This window comes from Heterocephalus glaber, unplaced genomic scaffold, assembly GCF_053883595.1.
Source record: "Heterocephalus glaber isolate CG9 unplaced genomic scaffold, H.glaber_assembly_v1.0 deba00001463, whole genome shotgun sequence".
NCBI classification, from domain to species: Eukaryota; Metazoa; Chordata; class Mammalia; order Rodentia; family Bathyergidae; genus Heterocephalus; species Heterocephalus glaber.
In genome coordinates, this window is record NW_028258310.1 from 10466969 (window position 1) to 10486460 (window position 19492).

The 19492-nt window shown below is 38.6% G+C and overlaps 1 protein-coding gene across 3 annotated transcripts in view; it reads right to left on the reverse strand.

Annotated features, from left to right (window-relative positions):
• Positions 1–19492, reverse strand: part of Hmgxb3 (HMG-box containing 3) — a 71640-nt gene that overhangs the window by 30213 nt on the left and 21935 nt on the right. For 2 of the 3 annotated variants that reach the window (XM_004854411.4, XM_004854410.4), the window contains exons 8-11: positions 18199–18374; positions 17986–18083; positions 15412–15510; positions 7340–7489 (exon numbers count right to left, since the gene is read on the reverse strand). In XM_004854411.4, coding sequence (XP_004854468.1) covers positions 7340–7489; positions 15412–15510; positions 17986–18083; positions 18199–18374 — 523 coding nt within the window. The remainder of the gene's footprint in view (positions 1–7339; positions 7490–15411; positions 15511–17985; positions 18084–18198; positions 18375–19492) is intronic. The other variant, XM_087180595.1, reaches the window with a different exon arrangement.

Sequence of the window (19492 nt, forward strand, 5' to 3'; positions counted from 1 at the left end):
CAAATAGAATCCATAAAACAGATGCAAACAGATTTCCAGGAGATTAAAAACTCCATCAAAAGTGTGCGCAGCAGAATGAACCAATGTGAGGGTAGAATTTCAGATATAGAAGATAAGATTGCAATTAGTGACCAGGAAAAGAAAAAATGCTTTAAAATTGTAAGGGAACACGAGAAATCAATCCAGCAGCTGCTAGACGATGCAAAGAATAACATAAGACTGATCAGTCAATGAAGAAAGAGGAGAGAGTGCAGATGACATAAAAAAACTCTTCACAGAAGTGATGGCAGGAAACTTCCCAAGGCAGGGAAAAGAACTTGACATACAGATAAGTGAGGCATATAGGACTCCAGCTAGCCTTCATCAAAAAAAATCTACACATAGGCATATAATAGTTAGGATTCCAGAAATCCAACAGAAGAATAAAATTCTACAAGCAGTGAGAGAAAAGAAACAAATCACATACAAAGGAGAAAGCCCATCAGAATCACAGCAGACTTCTCAATGCAAACCCTCAAGGCAAGAAGAGCTTGGAGTGATGTATTTCAAGCTCTAAAGGAAAACAGCCTCCAACCCAGACTGATGTACCCTGCAAAACTATCTTCCAAAATTGATGGAGAAATAAGATACTTTCATGATAAAGAGCACCTCAGAAACTTCATGAATACCAAACTGGCACTCCAAAAAATTTTAGACCATATCCTAGGAAAAGACAATGAGGATCACAACCCCTGGAAGCCCAGCAAAATGAATCCATTGGGTGTGACAAAATAAATGCAAAGGGGGAGAATCCAACAAAAAGTCATGACAAGGCTTTTAAAACTTTTAACTTCATTTCCCTAATGAGTGTATAATTCAATCTTGTTATTGTACTAATTAATATTTTTCTGATTCTAGAGTTGCACACCTTTCCCTGTGCTGTATTGGCTGTTTATCATCTTATGTCTACTTTTCAATTGGGTTGTCTATTAATGAGCTGTAAGAGTTCTTTATATATTCTGGTCATAGGTTATATGCAATGTAAATATGGTCTGTTTAAGGACTACTTTTCATTTTAATGATGTCATTTAAAGTTCTAAATTTTGATGGAATCTCATCAATTTTTTTCTTTTATACATCATGTTTTTTGTATCCTAGGTAGTTCTTGCCTACCCTAAATTCATGACCATTTTCCCTTATAATTTCTTCTTAAAGTTTTATACTTTTAGGCTTTCATATTTAGGTTCATAGATCCCTTCAAGTTATTTTTATGTATGGAAATAAAGGGTTGAGGCTAACTTTTTTATATATGGATACCAGGTGTTCTCATGCCATTTGCTGAAAATACTATCTTTTCCTCAGCTCTTGAATGGAGTTTATATTCTATAAAATGTTAAAGTTAAATAATCTTTCATAACTCAGTGGACTATATATGTGTGGTTCTATTTCTAGATTGTCTGTTTTATTCCAATGATCTATATGTCTTTCCTTACATCAACACTGCCTTGATCACTGTAGCTTTAAAAGTCTTAAAATTAGGTACTAAACCTCTTCCAACACTGTTTTTTTTCTTTTTACTTTTCTAGGTCCTTTGTACTCCTACACAACTTAAATTTCAATATACAATTCTTCATTTATAGCAAGTATACACAGACCTGAATTTTTATATATACCTTGTGTTTTCTAATCCTGCTAAATTCAAATACAAGTCTAGGGGCTCCTAGAGATTTCTTAGTATTTTCTCTGTAGATGATCATTTCATCTACATATAAAGATTTTGCTTCTACCTTGCCAATCCTATCCTAATTGTGTCATTTTATTGCCAGACTATTTTGGTGGGGACTAGGTTTCAAAGTTTAATGGACAGATAAAGAGTAAGCACATCTGCCCTTGTTTCCCACCTGAAGGAGAAAGCATTGTATCTTCTCCATTCATATAAGGCGTTCTCACTGGAAGTATGGAGTACATGTCTTTAATCTGTTGAGAAGGTTCTGTTCTACTTCTAGTCTCCTGATAGCTTTGACCATGAACAGCTGTGGAATTTAGTCCAATACTTTTCTCCAACTAGTGAGAGGATCATATGGCTTTTTCCTTTCCTCTGTTAAAATGACTTTTGGGGGTGGATCTACCAATGCTGAACCAACACTGCCATCCCTATAACAAAACCACTTTCTACATACTGGCAGATCTGAATTCTAACTGTTTTGTTAAACAAATTTCTATCTATGTCCATACTTTTTTCTTCTGTTGTCTTTGTCCCGTTTTAGGATTGGCGCAATGTTGAGTTCCTAAAATGAGGGGTGAAGTGTTCCTTCTTTTTTCTGCTTTAATTGTTTGATATGGTTTATCAGTTGAAATGTATATGAGCTTTTCAAGCTAGGAATGTACTTTCTTTAATAGGTGCTATTCGGGTTTTGTATTTCCTCCAGAGTTAGTTTCATTAATTTATCTTCCAAGGTACTTCTTAGAAGTTGTCAAATTTATTTCAAAACAGATTTTTGAAATATGCTTTCTATAGCCTTTTAAATTCTGTAAAATCTGTGGTAATGTCTCCTAGATCTTGATACTGTAATTTAAAAAATGTATGGTTGATATTGTGTAGCGGGAGAAAGGGGTCTAAAGGAGGGGGGTGGGGGGTGGGAGGGGTAGGGGAAAGGAAAAAAGGGAAAAGAAAAAATATGAGAAAAGGAAAAAAATGGAAACAAAGTCTTTGCAAGTAAGGAAGGGTGGACAGGGTGAAGGGAGGGCAGAGGAAGGGAAAAAAAATAAGAATCAAGATACTCACGTAATGGTGCAATATCCCAATGATGAATGTAACTGTATTTTATACCGAAAATGTACCAATAAACTTAATGGGGGGGGGAATAAAACAAAATTTATTAAAAAAAAAAAAAAGAAATCTTTCCTGGATTTGGACTACCCCAGTCTCTCTAGAGTAACAATGGACCTTCTTTTACCTCCCAAGTACCTCAGGGAGTGACAAAGACTTTAGGAATAAAGTGCGACCTTCATTCCAGTTGGTGGCCTCAATCTTCTGGAAAGGTAGAGAGAGCCAACCAGACCCCTAAGTGAGCTGTGGCAAAACTTTGCCAAGAGACATCTGAGTCCTGGCTCTGATTGCTACCAATAGCACTCATGAGGCTTTGTAACATGCCCCAAATTGGGCTAAGTTTGAGCCCATTTGAGAAGTTATATGGAAGGCCATTTCTATCCTCTGATATGATGGTAGACCCAGAGATTATGAGATTCTTACAATATCTCATCAATCTGGGGCAAGAACAACAAGCTACCCAAATGTACACAAACAGTCCTGCCAGCTCCTGGCCTAGGGCCCCACCTAGTATCTACACTGGAGGGCAAGTGCTTGTAAAATCTTGCAGAGAGGGAACACCAGAGGACCAGGTAAAGCCAAAATGGAAAAGTCCCTTTTCAGTGATCCTTGTAACACCCACTGCAGTAAAGGTGGCAGAGACAGATAACTGGATTCATCTTTCTAGAATAACGGTGGTCTCACCTGAACTGTCTAAAGAATAAGATCACCCAAAAGAAAAAAAGTTACTGCTGTGAGCCTCTGGAAGACTTGAAACTTCTCTTCAAAAATCTAAGCTCCAGCACTGCTACAGATTAATAAGACTTTGCTTCGGCCAAGGGTCTTAGATTCTTGATAATTTACCAGACATACCTCTCTAACACACATTCTTCTCTACAGGAAGCATGGAAGTCTGACGTGCTCCTCACATGTGGACTAACAGTAAAGCTTTTTCTCCCATCAAACAGGCAGCTTGAGGGTCACTAACTCTTTTCTCATTTTCTGACAGGTTTTTCTTCCCTCAACCCAGTCACAAGCCACAAGATCCCAAGGTAGTTGGAGAGTACATAATCCCTAATAGGTGGAGTCTACAATCCCTTCCACCTTAAAGAAGCTATAGAAGATAGAGACTTCCACTTTCTCAGCATCCTATAAGGACTTTTGTCTCTTGGGGGAAATGAGATAGGAGATAGGATGTGGAAAAGCTGCCTAGGGAAATGAGTGAGACCTGTCAATTACATCCCAGGGCAATTTGAGGACCCCATATGTAGGACTTCTCACAAGCACCCATGACGATGTGGACTACATAAGAGTGGCCATCATGGAAAGCCGCTATCATGTGTGTGTTTGCATGGCAGCCCAAGTTGTGTCTGAATGTGGCGCATACTTTTATTTTTGCTTTTACTCCTTTTTCTCTGTGTTCAGCCCAAGTTCACCCTGCAGAACTAGTTTCTCCCATACTTGTTTATCTTGGACTTTTAAAATAAACTTTTTGGCACCATTAAAAAAAAAAATTAACTTTGCATACCTATGATAACTTTTGTCTCACTGACTATAATAGCTTGGTTACTTGTCTTTAACCAACTAAACTGTAAGCTCCTCAAAGGAATAGGCCAGGTCCTAATTCACCTCTGAAGGCCTTGCCCACAGAAGGCATTCAACATATGCTAACAGAAGAAACGAAAGGATTAATGAACTTGACCAAGAAAGAAGACTTAGCAGACACTATAATAAGATGTTCTGGAGGCCAGGGATTTAGCTCAGTGGCACTATGCCTGCCTCAAAAGCTTAAGGTCCTAAATTCAATCCCTGGTACAAAAAAAAAAAAAAAAAAAAAAAGTTCTGGGAGGGTGTATGTTCCCAAGCATGCCTATATTGAACCATGAGCTTAAAGACCATGTGGCAGGAATATGGTCCTCTAGTACTGAGCCAGAGATTAAGGACAGAAAAGACTGAAAACCATCCCAGACTAGAGACACTGTGGTCTTCACTACAGTAGATGAAGATAAACTGCATAGGAAATGTGTAGCCACCAGGTGGCTCCAAAGGGCAACATACACAAAGACCCTGGTTTCTGACCAAAGTTTTGTATTTTGGAAAACAGTAATTACCATTTATTTCTCTAAACTTTTAAAAGATTAGAGGGTTAAGGAGAGTCAGATGGTGAAGGAAGGTCTAAAAATGGATTTGAAAATAGGCAGCTATAAGTTAACCAAAGACATTAATGATTAATGCTATGGATCAGAGACATAAAACGCATAGAAAATCCAGGAAAAAGCACAATTCCAGCAGAGGGCATCCTGTGGAGCAAGAGAAACTGATGAAGGCTATGGAGCCATTTTGTATGCAATTTCAGGGGCTCAGCACAGGGAGACTTTCAGGGTGACTCCCAGCCAGCTCTCTAAATTTACAGTCCTAGTGCTTTTTCTACTAAGCTACCAATGCCCACATACTTTAGTTCCACTTTCCTTCATCTCAAGGACAATGACCTCAAAATATCACCCCAAGCACTGAAACAGACCTGGAGACCAGGTAATGAGATTTATCGCCATAAAGATCCTTTACCATATACAAAAAACTGCTTTAGGCTAGAAGCAGTTCCCTCTATCTCTATTCCTGCCTACTCTCAAACTCCCATTAAGTCTTACTTCTGAAATATCTCCTGTAGGCCTCTCTCTGGCTCATGGACATTCAATAGGACCCCAATGCCTAAGAGCAAACTTCCAAGTCTGACACTGAGGACCTTCCATGAAGTGGTCTTAACATGCTCTTCTGTTCTTACTTTCCTTACCCCCAGCCCACCCTGCCACACTCACACTCTTCACTTTCATTCATGCCCATCTTTGAGTAGCCTTCCCCTCCCATCCAAGGACCAGCTTCCATCTCATCAAGACCTAGAGCAGCCAGGTTCCATCTTGGAATCTTGGATGGTGACCTGTTTGTTGTGTGTCATTCCCTCTATGTCCTCCCTTCCCAACGCAAATCAGTGGCACTCCCCTCCCCAATCCTGATTCTATTTACCTCAAGCGCTGTCACTTTCTGTTCACTCTTTAAAACTCATGTATGGGGCTGGGGATTTAGCTCAGTGGTTCCGAAGCCTGCCTCGCAAGCGCAAGGTCCTGAGTTCAATCCCTGGTACCCAAACAAACAAACAAACAAAACCAAAAAAGCCCTCATGTATGTAAATTCTGAGAACCTCTGAAAATGACTATTTCTTTTCTGGTTCTAATAATTTTTAAAAGAGCCCTAAGGAGCCAAGAAATATATAGAAATATATATTACTATTCAAGTAGTTTGGTCCAGCTTCAGAGTACAGGTTTGTTAAGACTGCTAGAACCAAACTTTGTGATCAGCTAAAAGCTTTTCAAGAAACCTGGTAGAAGAGGTGATGTAATCGACAAAGTCCTGGCACTGAATTTTACTGTTTACTTGTCGGGAGCAATGCTACATAATTTTAGGGAAAAATCATTTGGTTAGCCTAGTTCTCTTGCCTACAGCCCAGCTATGGAATTCCAAGACATAATTCCATTTTGGCCTCCGGTCACAACTGAGACCTCAATGATCCAGTGATGCTGTGATTCTCCAAGACAAGAAACATCCTGGGAGCTGAAAACATCCTGGGAGGAACAAACATCTACTCAGTTCCTCATTGTTCTTGGACTGTTACCATCTTATTTATGCAGGATGTACTGAACTTTCTGCAAGTCATTTGTCACATTTGTTTCTCCCCATGTACTGAATAAAAGTTGCGGTAAGCTGGAGGCTTTTGTCTTTGCTGCCCAGGGCAGCACTGATCAGGCCCAAAGCTCAGCTTCTTCTCAGTCTCATTTTTCTACCTTTCCTGTAATTCGCCTTGTGCTGCCGTGGCTCACAGGAGACTAGGACTTACTGCAGAGGTTCTAGTAATGTCCCCTTTCCCTGTTTCCTACATTTACTGAAGGAATAAATCAACTTACAGGTGCTGCACTAGGCTTCAGAGCTAAGAGGATGCAAATTCCACTCTTCTTCCAAATGGTATTTAAGGTCTGGGCTGCCATTCTCATCAGTGACTGAACTCTTGGTTCTCAGAAATCAAGGAGCTGGTTACTATGGTTTGAATGAGCCCCTCAAATTTCATGTGTTGGAAATTTAAGTCCCAAATCAGCTTATTAATGGAATTTGAGATGGGACCTCTGACGGGTAATAGGGTCATGAGAGCCCTACCTTCATGAATAGATTAATCCACAGATTAATTAACTGAAAAGTTATTGAAGGAGTGGTACTGTTTCAAAGTGAGCACTCTCTGGATCCTTATTCTGAACAGCTAATTACCCAATCTCGGGTATTTTGTTACTGCAATAGAAAACAGACTTAGGTACTAGTGGACCCTTTCATCTTGGCAATGAGGACACGGCCCAGGCATCTGCTCAGATTCAGAACTTCCAACCTGGTTCCAGTCCTGATAGTCTAGCTACTAATCATGTAACAGGAAATCCTTTTATTTACACTAAAATAGGTTCACCAACTGAGCACAACTGAAGGCCAGGGGATGTGTTAGGAGGAGGAACTCACAATAGTCTTGGTGGTTTTCTCAGTCCGGTCTTTGGCAAGATTAAAACCACAGCTGGGACAAATCCGAGGTTTGTGCCGGTTGGTGTAGACATAGCTACAAGAGGGATTCTTGCATTTTCCCCTGCCTCTTGATGTGGCCAGGCCCAAATCCTAAAAAAGTAAGATCAATGTTCAATTCTACAAAAGTTAGGTCAATCTTGGGAAGAGCCCAAACCAGGATGACAAGCTGTCAGTAAATCAGACAAGAAAGTGGCAAATACTGTACAAGCCAGATTTAGCTTAACTTCTAGAGTCTTGAAGTGTAATGAGTCTTTTAAGAGACTTCTGTAATGACTTTTAATTTTAATACAGGCTGTATAATCTGTGAAACAAGTATGACTCTCAAGGGTCAGAAATTCAAATGCCTTCAAAGTCCAGGTAGTTGGCAGAATAAGCAATCTGCTCACATGAGGAATGCTAGATCGTGGTGAACTAAAGATTTCTAAAGATTTCAGTCCTAGAGGATGGGGGGATGTAGCTTCAGTGGTAGAGTGCTTGCTTAGCACACATGTGGACCTCCCTGGGTTCCAACCTAACACCAAAGGGGGGAAAAAGATTTCAAGCTCTACCTAAAGATAAACTGTGACTTTGGGACTAATAAAGCATAAAATTTTAACATCTAGGTTCCTATGACAAGTTACTGTTTAATCAACCTAAGAGAGACAACCTAAGAGAAAAAGAATCCTGGGCAGTTCTCACCAGATGGTAAGCCTAGCAGCCTCCTACAGCCAAAGATAGCAAGGATATACAGGGCACAGAGGATAAAACTCATTAGTTCTCGATGAGAAGAGATATCATCTCTTTAGGGATCAGGCCAGACTGGGCATCATTAACCCACTAAATTGCTGTTTTGCTCATTCATTCTCTCTCCCTCTCTCTCTCCCCCATATATATAAAATGTATTAAAATATACATTATATATTAATATAATAAATATATTTACATGTATTATATATTTGTGTATATTATATCTATTTATTCCTTTTTTGTGTTGCCCAAGCTGGTCTTAAACTCACGGGCTCAAACAATCCTGTCTCAGACTCCCAAGTAGCTAGGACTACAGAATGTGGTATGGGACCTGACTAATAAATACGTTTTGAATACTGAAAGACCCTTTATAAACCTGTCTGTCACCATCAAATGAGAAATTTAAAAATCTAGCTATTCTTGCAAAATCTGTTCATCTCACTGAAATCAGAAAAAGTGCCAAAATGCATCTAGTTGGCTGTTACCTTACAAATCAACAGAGCTAGAGAATATTAACAGTGACAAAAACCTCAAAGATACCCAAACCAACACAGCATTTATTTTTCATTAAGTTTATTGGTACATTTTAGGTATAAAATAGTTATATTCATCTTTGGGCTCTTGTACCTTTACATGATGCATCTTAGTTCTTATTTTTTCCCCATTTCCCTACCCTCCCTTCACCCCCTCCACCCTTCCCTATTTATAGACCTTGTTTCCATTTTTTCATTTTCTTATTATTTTTTTCTTTTCCCCTTCCTTTCCCCTTCCCCTCCCACTTCTCCAACTCCTTTAGACCTTTTCTTCCTATTTCACATTATCAATTATATCATTTGAACCTTATTTACACTTTTAGTATTTCACACCAGAGAAACTATTTGGTATTTACACATGTGTCCTATTTATTTCACTTAAGAGTATGGCCTCAAAGTGCATCCATTTAGCTACAAATGTCTCTAGTTTCTATTTATGGCTGAGTAGTACTCCATTTTTTTTTTTGTATTAAATTCTTTTATTGGTACATTGTAGGTATACAACACAATTACATTTCTCATTGGGAAAGTACTCCATTTTATAGAAAAACCACATCTTTATCCAGTTTCCAGTTGATAGGCATTTGGGCTGTTTCCATGTTTTAGCTATTACAAACTGTGCTGCTATAAACATGCGTGCACATATATCACTGTGGTATGATTCTTTTAATTCTTTTGGAAAGATACCCAGCAGAGGGATAGCTGGGTCAAATGGGACCTCTAAGCCTAGTTTTTTGAGGTATCACCATATTGATTTCCACAGTGGTTGCACCAGTCTGCACTCCCACCAACAATGGAGAAGGGTTAGATGATTTCTTTATAACAGCCATTCTTTCTGGGGTTAGGTGGAATCTCAGTGTTGTTTTCATCTGCATCTCTCAAATGACCAGTGATGCTGAACATTTTTTCTTATATTTATTTGCTGCTTTTACTTGTTTGTCTGAGAAATGTCTGTTCATTTCAGAAGCCCATTTTTGAATCGGGTTTTTATATTTGGGGGTCTGATTTTTTTGAGTTCTTATATATTCTAGAGAGTAGACGTTTGTCTGAGGAACAGCTGGTAAAATTTTTTTCCCACATTGTAGGTTGTCTCTTAGCTCTGTTGGTGGTTTCTCTTGCTGTACAGAAGCTTTTTAATAAGATGAGATCCCAGCTGTTGATTCTTTGTGCAAGTTCCAGTGCTGAGGATTTGTTCATAAAATCTTTTCCTATGCCAATGTCTTTGAGAGTTCTACCTAACTTACCTTCCAGTAAGTTTAGTGTTTCTGCATTAATATTTAGTCTTTAATCCACTTTGATTTTAGTTTAGTACATGGTGAAAGATAGGGGTGTAGTTTAAATTTTTGGCAGGTTGAAATCCAGTTTTTCCAACACCATTTATTAAAGAGGCTATCTTTCCTTCAGTGAAGATGTTTGGCTCCTTTGTCAAAGATGAGGAAGCTGAGTATATCTGGAGTTGTTTCTGTATCTTCTAATCTATTCCACTGATTCTCAGGTCTGTTTCTTTGCCAGTACCATGCTGATTTTATCACAGTGGCTTTGTAGTATAGTTTCAAGTTGGGGATTATGATATCCCCTGTCATGTCTCTGTTGCCTATAATTGCTTTTGCTATTCTAGGTCTCTTCTGGTTCCAAATGAATTTTTGGATTGTTTTCTCTAGTTTTGTGAAATATACTGTTGGGATTTCAATTGGGATTGCACTGAATCTGTAGAGCAGCTTTGGAAGTATGGTCATTTTCACTATATTGGTTCTTCCTACCCAGGAACAAGGGATATCTTTCCATTTTCTTATATCCTCTTCGATCTCTTTTTTCAAAGTGCTATAGTTTTCAGTGTAGAAGTCTTTTGTCTCCTTTGTTAGACTGATTCCTAGATATTTTGGTTTTTTGGATGCTATTGTGAAAGAAACTGTTTCATTAATTTCTCTCTCAGTGAGTCTGTTATTTGTGTACAAGAAGGCTATTGATTTTTGAGTGTTTACCTTGCATCCAGCTACTCTACTGAATCTGTCAATTAAGTCTAGAAGTCTTTTGGTAGAATTTTGGGAGTTTTTTATGTAGAGTATTGTATCATAAGCAAATGATGACAGTTTAACTTCTTCCTTTCCTATTTTTATTCCTTTTATTTCTTTCTCTTGTCTAATAGCTGTGGCTGTTTCCAGAACTATATGGAACAGGAGTGCTGATAGTGGACATCCTTGTCTTGTTCGATTTTAGCCTGAAGGTTTTCAGTTTCTGACCATTTAGTATGATGTTGGCTGTTGGTCTTTCATAGCCTTTATTAGCTTGAGATAAAGACCATCTATTCCAATTTTTTGTAGGGTTTTTTTTATCATGAATGGGTGTTGGATTTTGTCAAATGCTTTTTCTGCATCTACTGAGATGATCATATGGTTTTTGTCCTTCACTCTGTTAATATAGTGTATTACATTTATTGATTTATGCATGTTGAACCATCCTTGCATCCCTGGGATAAATCCAACTTGGTCAGGGCGTATGATCTTCTTGATGACCCTCTGTATTTTGTTTGCCAGTATCTTATTGACGATTTTTGTATCTATGTTCATTAGGGAGATTGGCCTGTGGTTCTCTCTTTTGGTAGTGTCTTTCCCTGGTTTTGGAATCAAAGTAACAGTTGCTTCCAGGGATGAATTTGGCAGTATTGCTTCCCTTTCAATTTCATTGAAGAGTTTAAAGAGTAGTGGCTTAAATCAGCTTAAATGCTTAGCCCTGGGCTACACAGGGCAATGGACATTAAGGGTGCAGCACTGAACAAGTTGGTCACGGAGCTCCCACAGCCTCGGCCAGTGATGGAATCTGTTTCTATTGCTTGGCACAGAATCTCTCAAGGAACACTCCCAGAGGAAAGAGTATGGGGCTATTTCAACAGGGCCGAAAACATCTTGGGGACAAGGAGGTGAGGAGTAAAACTACAGTGAATCAACTTTCATTGTCCATTTTGCTGTCAACTGCCTGTTCTTCTAGTGCTCAAGTTAGATTTTGGGGTATAGATTGGCTCACAGAGGTATATTTACTTCCATTTGTTTCACTGAACCAAAATTCCTCTGCAAATCTCAGTCATCAAATGTGGTGAGATCTTTAGGAAAAGGAGCCTTCAAGATGCTCATCAGAGTGTATTGTTTTCAAAGGAGTCTGTGGCCCTGAGCTTCAAAGAACATGTTAAGTAGAATATTTAATACATCTTGTCCAGGGAGGAAAGGAAAAGAGCAAAAAAATGGAAAGAATAGTAGTGACCACTCCCCTAGGAAACATGAATTGTAATGGTTACCATTAAACAGTTGGTTCGTACTTAACCATAAGGGATGAACAAAGGAAATGTTCAGAATTTTGTGATACACTCAAGTATGGCCCAAAGGCCACCTAAGTCAGAGCTTCGTGAGATAAGCATATTTGTGTATAGATTTTTGGGCTCTACCTCAAACCTACTACTTCTAAATCTCTGGGAGTAGGGCTACAAAAATCTGCATTTTCCACAAGCTATTCAAGTTATTCTATTGTGCATCCAAGTTTGAGAACCACTGCTACAGAGAAGTCATTCTGCTAACCTTGGGTCTTGAGCCATGAAAGAAAATATTTCTATTTTAGGAAGATGGCTCAGAATGGAAGCTTGTGGGTCCTCCTGCCTCACACTGCCACTTTTTATTCTGATTTTTTCTTCTGAATGGCTGTGGATGAATCCCAAAGGTAGCAGAGAGATTATACCACATGGCAAAATGATGCGATAGAACATTCCATCAAAACCCACATGAGATCTCTAAGCTCCAGGACCTTCTGAATCTCCAGTTCTGTTTGGAAACCGTAGCTGGCTCTCTTTCAGGTAGATGACTAGCTTTTAAGTTCTATATTTCATTCCAAATCTTTGACTACTGCTTTGTAGAGATGGGGACCATCCAGTTAATGAGTTGCTGTTTCAACAGTTCATCCCTCCCACCGTGCATTCATGACCCCAAAGTTGAACCTCTGGAAAAAATCACATTATCCTCAAGTGATTTGAGCCCAGTAAATTGAGGTTTTTCACTTTCAAGGGAGATTTTCATTTCCTCAGCTCATCAGCAGCACGTATTTATGAAAACTGGACGAGTTTAATTCTTTCTTCTCTAGTATTGTTACTGACCCGCTTTTGATTTGTTATGTGTCTAAGAAAAAAAGCTTAGATTTTTAAAATTTAAAAATTCTGTTTGAGAAACTGTTAAATGTACCATATTTGTATTAAGAGTTGTTGGGGATTTTTGTACAATGAATTTACATTTATTTATGGCGATTTATATTTATGCTTGTGATCAAATAAGGATGTTAAATTCTTAAATCATATTTGCTATGCAGCTGAAGATGATATTTTGATTTGTATTTTGGGGGGTACCTGTGTTGAGTTAAACATCTCCATTAAAACTGCTTCCAAACTAAAAAAAAAAAAGAGTAGTGGCAATAGATCTTCTCTAAATGTCTTGTAGAATTCAGCAGTGAAGCCATCAGGACCTGGGCTCTTCTTTGTTGGTAAAATTTTAATTACATTTTCAATTTTACTGGCTGTAATTGGGGTGTTTAGACTTTTTATAGCTTCTTCATTCAACTTTGGTAATTCATATGTATCTAGGAACCTGTCCATTTCTTCTGTGTTTTCTATTTTATTAGAGTACAGGTTCTCAAAGTAGGTATTGATCATCCTCTGGATTTCTGCTGGATCTGTTGTGACTTCACCTTTTTCGTTCCTAACTGCATGAAATTTAGCATTCTTTCCTTTTTTTGATAAGGTTGGCTAAGGGTTTATCAATTTTATTTATCCTTTAAAAAAACCAACTCTTCAATTCACTTTTTTTTATCATTCTCTTAGTCTCCACTGCACTGATTTCTGCTCTGATCTTTATAATTTCCTTCCTTGTATGAGCTTTGGGTTTGTCTCACTCTTATTTTTCTAGGAGCTTAAGGTTCAGCATTAGGTTGTTTACTTGAGCTTGCTCTGTTTTCCTAATATTGGCATTTACTGCTATGAATTTCCCTCAAAGAACTGCTTTCATTGTGTCCCACAGATTCCTGTATATTGTACTGGCATTATCACTTAATTGTAGAAACTGTCTAATTTCTTCTTTAATTTCCTCTGTGACCCACTGCTTGTTCAGGAGGGTGTTATTCAATTTCCATGTGTTTGTGCAATTCTTGTGGTTTATGCTATTGATCTCCAGTTTAATTGCACTATGATCTGATAATATACAGAGGATAACTTCAATTCCTTTGCATTTACTTAAATATGTTCTATGAGCTAGCATATGGTCTATTTTGGAGAATGACCTCTGTGCAGCCAAAAAGAATACATATTCTGATTTTGTGGGGTGGAACACCCTATAGACATCTATTAAGTCCATTTCTTCAAAAGCTTGGTTCAGTTCTATTATTTTGTTGATTTTTTTGTCTAGATCTGTCTATTTGTGACAGTGGGGTACTGAGGTCCCCCACTACAATTGTATTAGTGCTTAGTTTTTCATGTCCATTAATATTTGTTTTGTATACTTGGGGGCATTAGTATTTGGTGCATATATATTTATGATTGTCATCTCTTCCTCTTGGATTGTTCCCTTTACAAGGATATAGTGGCCTTCATTGTCTTTCTTAATTAGTTTTGGTTTGAAATCTACTTTGTCTGCAAATAAGATAGCTACCACTTTTTTCCAGGCTCCTGTCATGTGGAGAACTGTTTTCCATCCTTTTACTTTCAGTCTATGAATTTTTGAGTTAGGCATGTTTCTTGTATACAGCATATTGTTGGATTTTGCTTCTTAATCCATTCTGCCAGACTATTTCTTTTGATTGGTGAGTTGAGGCCATTAACATTGATGGTTATAACTGATATGCACTGGCTTATACTTGTCATTATTTTCCTGTTGGCTTTTATTTTCCCCCGCTCTCCCTTTAATTTCTTGCCTTGCTTGGTGGATTTGCTTTGTTGGGCCTTATGGAGTTAACACAGCATTTTTTAAGACGATGAAATTGAAGAAGGAAAGAGTCTTATCTTGGGTCATGTGACATGCTGAGAGCAGAGCTAGAACTACATTTGGTGTAGATCTTTCAACTATCTAGTGTTTATTTTACTGCTCCATGCTGCTTATGTTATAAAATGATGACCCCACAGTCACATATTCATGTATTGGGATGTTAATATGCGTCATATAAAAATAAAAGGAGAAGGGGAGGGAAAAACTCTTGTGGGAAGTACTTGGCTAGTGATGGCAAACCTGTTAGAGCTTTCAATAATACAAACAGCCTGCTGTGGCACACATGCTGTAGGTTCTTCACAACTGTATTAGGCTAAACAAAATGAGCTGCTTTACTCTACTAAAGCACTTCTCAAATGCTTTAGGATAATAGTATCAAACGGGTCTGTTTTAGGGAGGAGAGCAGGCTGCAACACTGTCTACAACTATTTGTGGAACACATTTTCTAGGCTAAAAGGTCCAAAGAATATTGAATTTAAACCTGGATTCTCATCTCATTACTCAATAAAAACATATTGAACTCTGCTACCCCATGCTTTACAGATACATGGAAAAACCTCCAAATTAATCCAGCAGATTCACCCTGCAGCTATTACTTGTATAGGTGGTGGGAGCTTCAGTATCAATTATATGTGATCCTGCTCTGGCTCTCAGTACTGCCAACCTGTCCCCCAGCCTCCTCCACACCCTCAACCACAAAATCAGGACAACTTCCAAGACATCCCAGCCCTCGCTGCACACTTACCAGGGTGACAGTGCAGCTGTACTTATATGGAGGAAACATATCAGGCTTGACCTCTACAACCTTCACCTGAGAGGTCCTGTTGTTTGGGCCACTTGGTAGCTGTGGATCAGAACAAGTTATTTAGTGGCACTTTTAAAATTCAACCCAACTCCTGAGGTCCTATGTACTGAAAAAAACTTAGTGTCCTAGGGAATTTGTAGATCTGTGCTCTGAGCCCTCTGTACTGCCAACTGGCAGTCACCAGCCCACCAAAGAACATTGCTCAAGTCCAGGGATTGACACATCTCTCTGTGTAGCTTCTAACACCATGTATTAGAAACACGAAAATCAAAATTACAGCTACTATCAGATGATAAAAGAATGTAACAGTGATACACACACATACATAAGGCTGAACAATTTCAGCACAGAGGTCATCCAGCATGCACAAGGCCCTACATTCTTTTTTTTTTTTTTTTTTTTTTGGTACTGGGGATTGAACTCAGGATCTTATGCTTGCGAGGCAGACAGCAGAACCACTAAGCTAAATCCTCGGCCCACAAGGCCCTACATACTGTCCTCAGCACCACAAAAACAAACAAAAGACTTAAGACATATACACCCAAGTGTCACAGGGTGAGAGGAAGACATTGCTTTCCCTCTTTACCTCCATCAATAAAACTGCCCAGTGCTCTGTAGGGAATGTATATACTACTTACACAACTAAAAAGAAAGAAAAAGATAAGGAAGGCATTCTAAATTAAAATTATTCTGTAACAGTGAATTTACATTTATTTTCAGAATATAAGATTTTATGTACCTGTTAATTGATTCAAGAATAGCAAAAGAGTTTGTGGCTTTTAACATATATCCAGGGGTGTTGGGCAAAGGGAAGCTATAGAAAAGAGTGGAGTTTACCCAAGTGACACAGTATATATGAAGGGACTCTACGAGAGCTGAAAGTTAACCGGATACCTTTCTTAACGTCACAAGATTACACACATATACCACCTAGGTAGCAAACACTTTCAAGAAAAAGCCCACTGACATTCTTGCCAGGGAAAGATTAGAATTGTCAAAAAAAAGATAGCTGACAAAGAGCATGGGAGATGGCAGACTGATTCTACTATTCCACTGTTGTCTATGACAGTTTTCAAATTATAGGCTACAATCCACCGAGGGGGCATGAAATTAATTTAAAGAGTTGAAACCAGCATTTTGTGACGAGAAACAGGATATAACAAAGTGACCACATATAAAAGGCACAGCTTTTTTTTTTTTGGTGGAACTGGAGTCCTATAAGGCCCTGAACTACATCCCCAGGTCTTTTAATATTTTGAAACAAGGAATTGCTAAGCTGCCCAGGCTGGGCTCAAACTTGTGACTCCCTTGCCGCTGCCTCCTGAATACCTGCAATTATAGCCACCATGCCTAGTTCCTACATTTTTAATAAGTATGTTTACTGGCTGTGATGTAAAAATGTCTGTCACTGAGCTGGGTGGTATGACTCAATGACAGAGCTTTGCCTAGCATGCATAAGGCCCTATATTCTATCCTCAGCACCACAAAAACAAACAAAAGACTTAGTATTACACACAAGAAAAAGCTGTGTGTGTTACCTTCGGGTCATGGTAAAGTTTGAAAAATGCTAACTTAAAAAATTTGGTAATAAATTATTCTGGCTACACATGGATACAAAAACTTTCCCAAAAAAGCCTAAGAATAAATGTATTTGAATACACAGATTTGGGCTACATAGAGACTCTGTCTCAATACACACACACACACACACACACACACACACACACAGTAAAGGAAAGACCTGAAAGCTAAAAGAGAGCACATTAGATTGTTAATAGACGAATTTTCTACAATAGCCATGCATTCATTTTTAAAAATAGGCTGAATTGATATGACAACTAAATCCAGTATTTCATCCAAGACTGGACCCTACAGTGAAGGAGAAAATGCTATATAATGGGTATAACTGGGTAAAATTGACAGAACTGGAATATGAACAGACTAAATAGTGCAGACATTTCAGTAAAAGAATACCTCTTTTCTTAAGAAATACACAAGGAAGAATTAAGGAGTAAAAGGCCATTAACTTACCCTTAAATTATGTCTATTTTCTGCACACATGTACATGTACACACACATAAAGAGGGCAGTATGAATAAAAATGATAAAATAAAATGAGCTAATTTCTTAATAGATGACTTTGGGTAAAATGTATATGGGTGTTCTTTGTAGTGCTTTTATTTGGGGAATCTTTTTGTTCTAAATTATATATTATTTCTAAATAAAAGGCATTCAATTTATAAAAAGAAATTACTTTATTTTTATTTTATTTTATTTTGGTACTAGGATTGAACTCAGGACCTTGCACTTGCAAGGTGGGCGTCAGCACCACTGACCTAAATCCATGGCCCAAGAAATTACTTTAAAAATAGAGAAATCATTCTGCTTACCCTCTTCCCAGGTCTACCGTTGTAAATTCTGAGGTCTGAGGTTACCTTTTCACAGGCACTCTGAAATGCCAAAAAGAAGTGGCCAGATGCCCAAACAGCCTCCATTCTGAGGAAAGGGTCTTACCTTCACCTCGCCAGTGCTAGATGGCTGTTGTACAGGCTGGCCCAGCTGCTTCAGTGTGCTTGGCTTTAGGCCACAAGTCCTCACAGAGGAAGTCTTATCTGAGAGAACCAGGAGAAAAACTGATGACTTTCATACATTAAGTCTTCCCGAGTTTCTCATCTTGATTCTCCACCCCAATTCCTTCCCATCAGAGAGCCCTGTTTCAGCCCTTACCACTCAGGGAAAAGGCCTGCCTGGCCCTGGGCAGTCCCATGCTGCTGCCTCGCCCCACATTAGATGGGGCTGGGAGAATCGCTCTCATGGGTCTTGCTGCAGCCAGTAATGAGGGCTTGCCCCTCGCTCTGCCTTTAAGCTCTGGGGTTCTGGGTCCAGTGGTGAGTAGATCAACTCTGGAAAAAAAATTAAAAATTAAAAGGAAATCTGGAAATTCTGATCAAAGGGGTAGAAAAGCAAACCACAATCTCTATACAGCACTTTATTAGAGGACCGTAAGTAAACTATCAGGCTTTCTAAAGATTTTTGGCTGTGTGCACTGATGCATGCCTGTAATCCCAGCAAATCAGGAAGATTAGACAGAGGATTTTTAGTTCGAGGCCAACCTGGACAACTCAGTGAGGCATCGTAAACAAAAAATAAAAACAGCTGGGAACGTAGCTCAGTGGAAGAAAGCCTCTGGGTTCCATCCCTATTGGTGAGGAATGAAAAAAGACTGAGTTCAAATCCAACCATTATGTACCTGTGCGACCCTGAGCAAGTAATTGTACTCTTTCATTAATCTCAAATTTCTACTATGGAAAATAGAATAGTAATTACTTACACTTTAAGGGGTTATTAAAAAGACACAAAAGTATAATACAGGCCCAGATAACTTCTTGTTGCTGAGGCTATCCAGTGTATCAAAGAATGTTTAGCATTCCTCTAGATGCTGCCAACAAGTCCCTCCCTAGCTGTGACAACCTCTAAACATTGCTGAAACGTCCCCTGGGAGTAAAACTGTTCCCAAGTGAGAACCACTGATATAAACAAATAAGGACCTTCCCTTATAAGAACAAAAGAGCGCCAGAAAGGGCTGCATGTTGAATCTAGGGGCTTTAGTAATGAAAGAAAAGGTGAGAAAAAGCCCAAACTTACTGACTTTGCCAATGCTGGTTTGTATATTTTACATACATCCTTTTTCAGTCTGCACAGTTAAGCCTATGAGGATAAGGATTTTTCAATATCCAGCTCAAGATTTTTCAGAAGAAAAAACTGAAGTCCAGTGGCATGAAGTGACTATGCCCAAGGACAAACAGAAGTCTCTAGTTATGACTAAAATTGAATCCTTTACCAGGAAGGACTACTTCTATGTGGTGCCTTATCAAGGCTTCTCTTTCTAGATCTCATATCCAGGACTGCTAATTCATAGTTACACTGCCTACAGCCTATTCCAACAAAATTCTAACAATTGCTTTAGGAGTTTGATAAGAAAAGCTATAGAAAAAAAAAAAGAAAAGCTATACAAGGAATC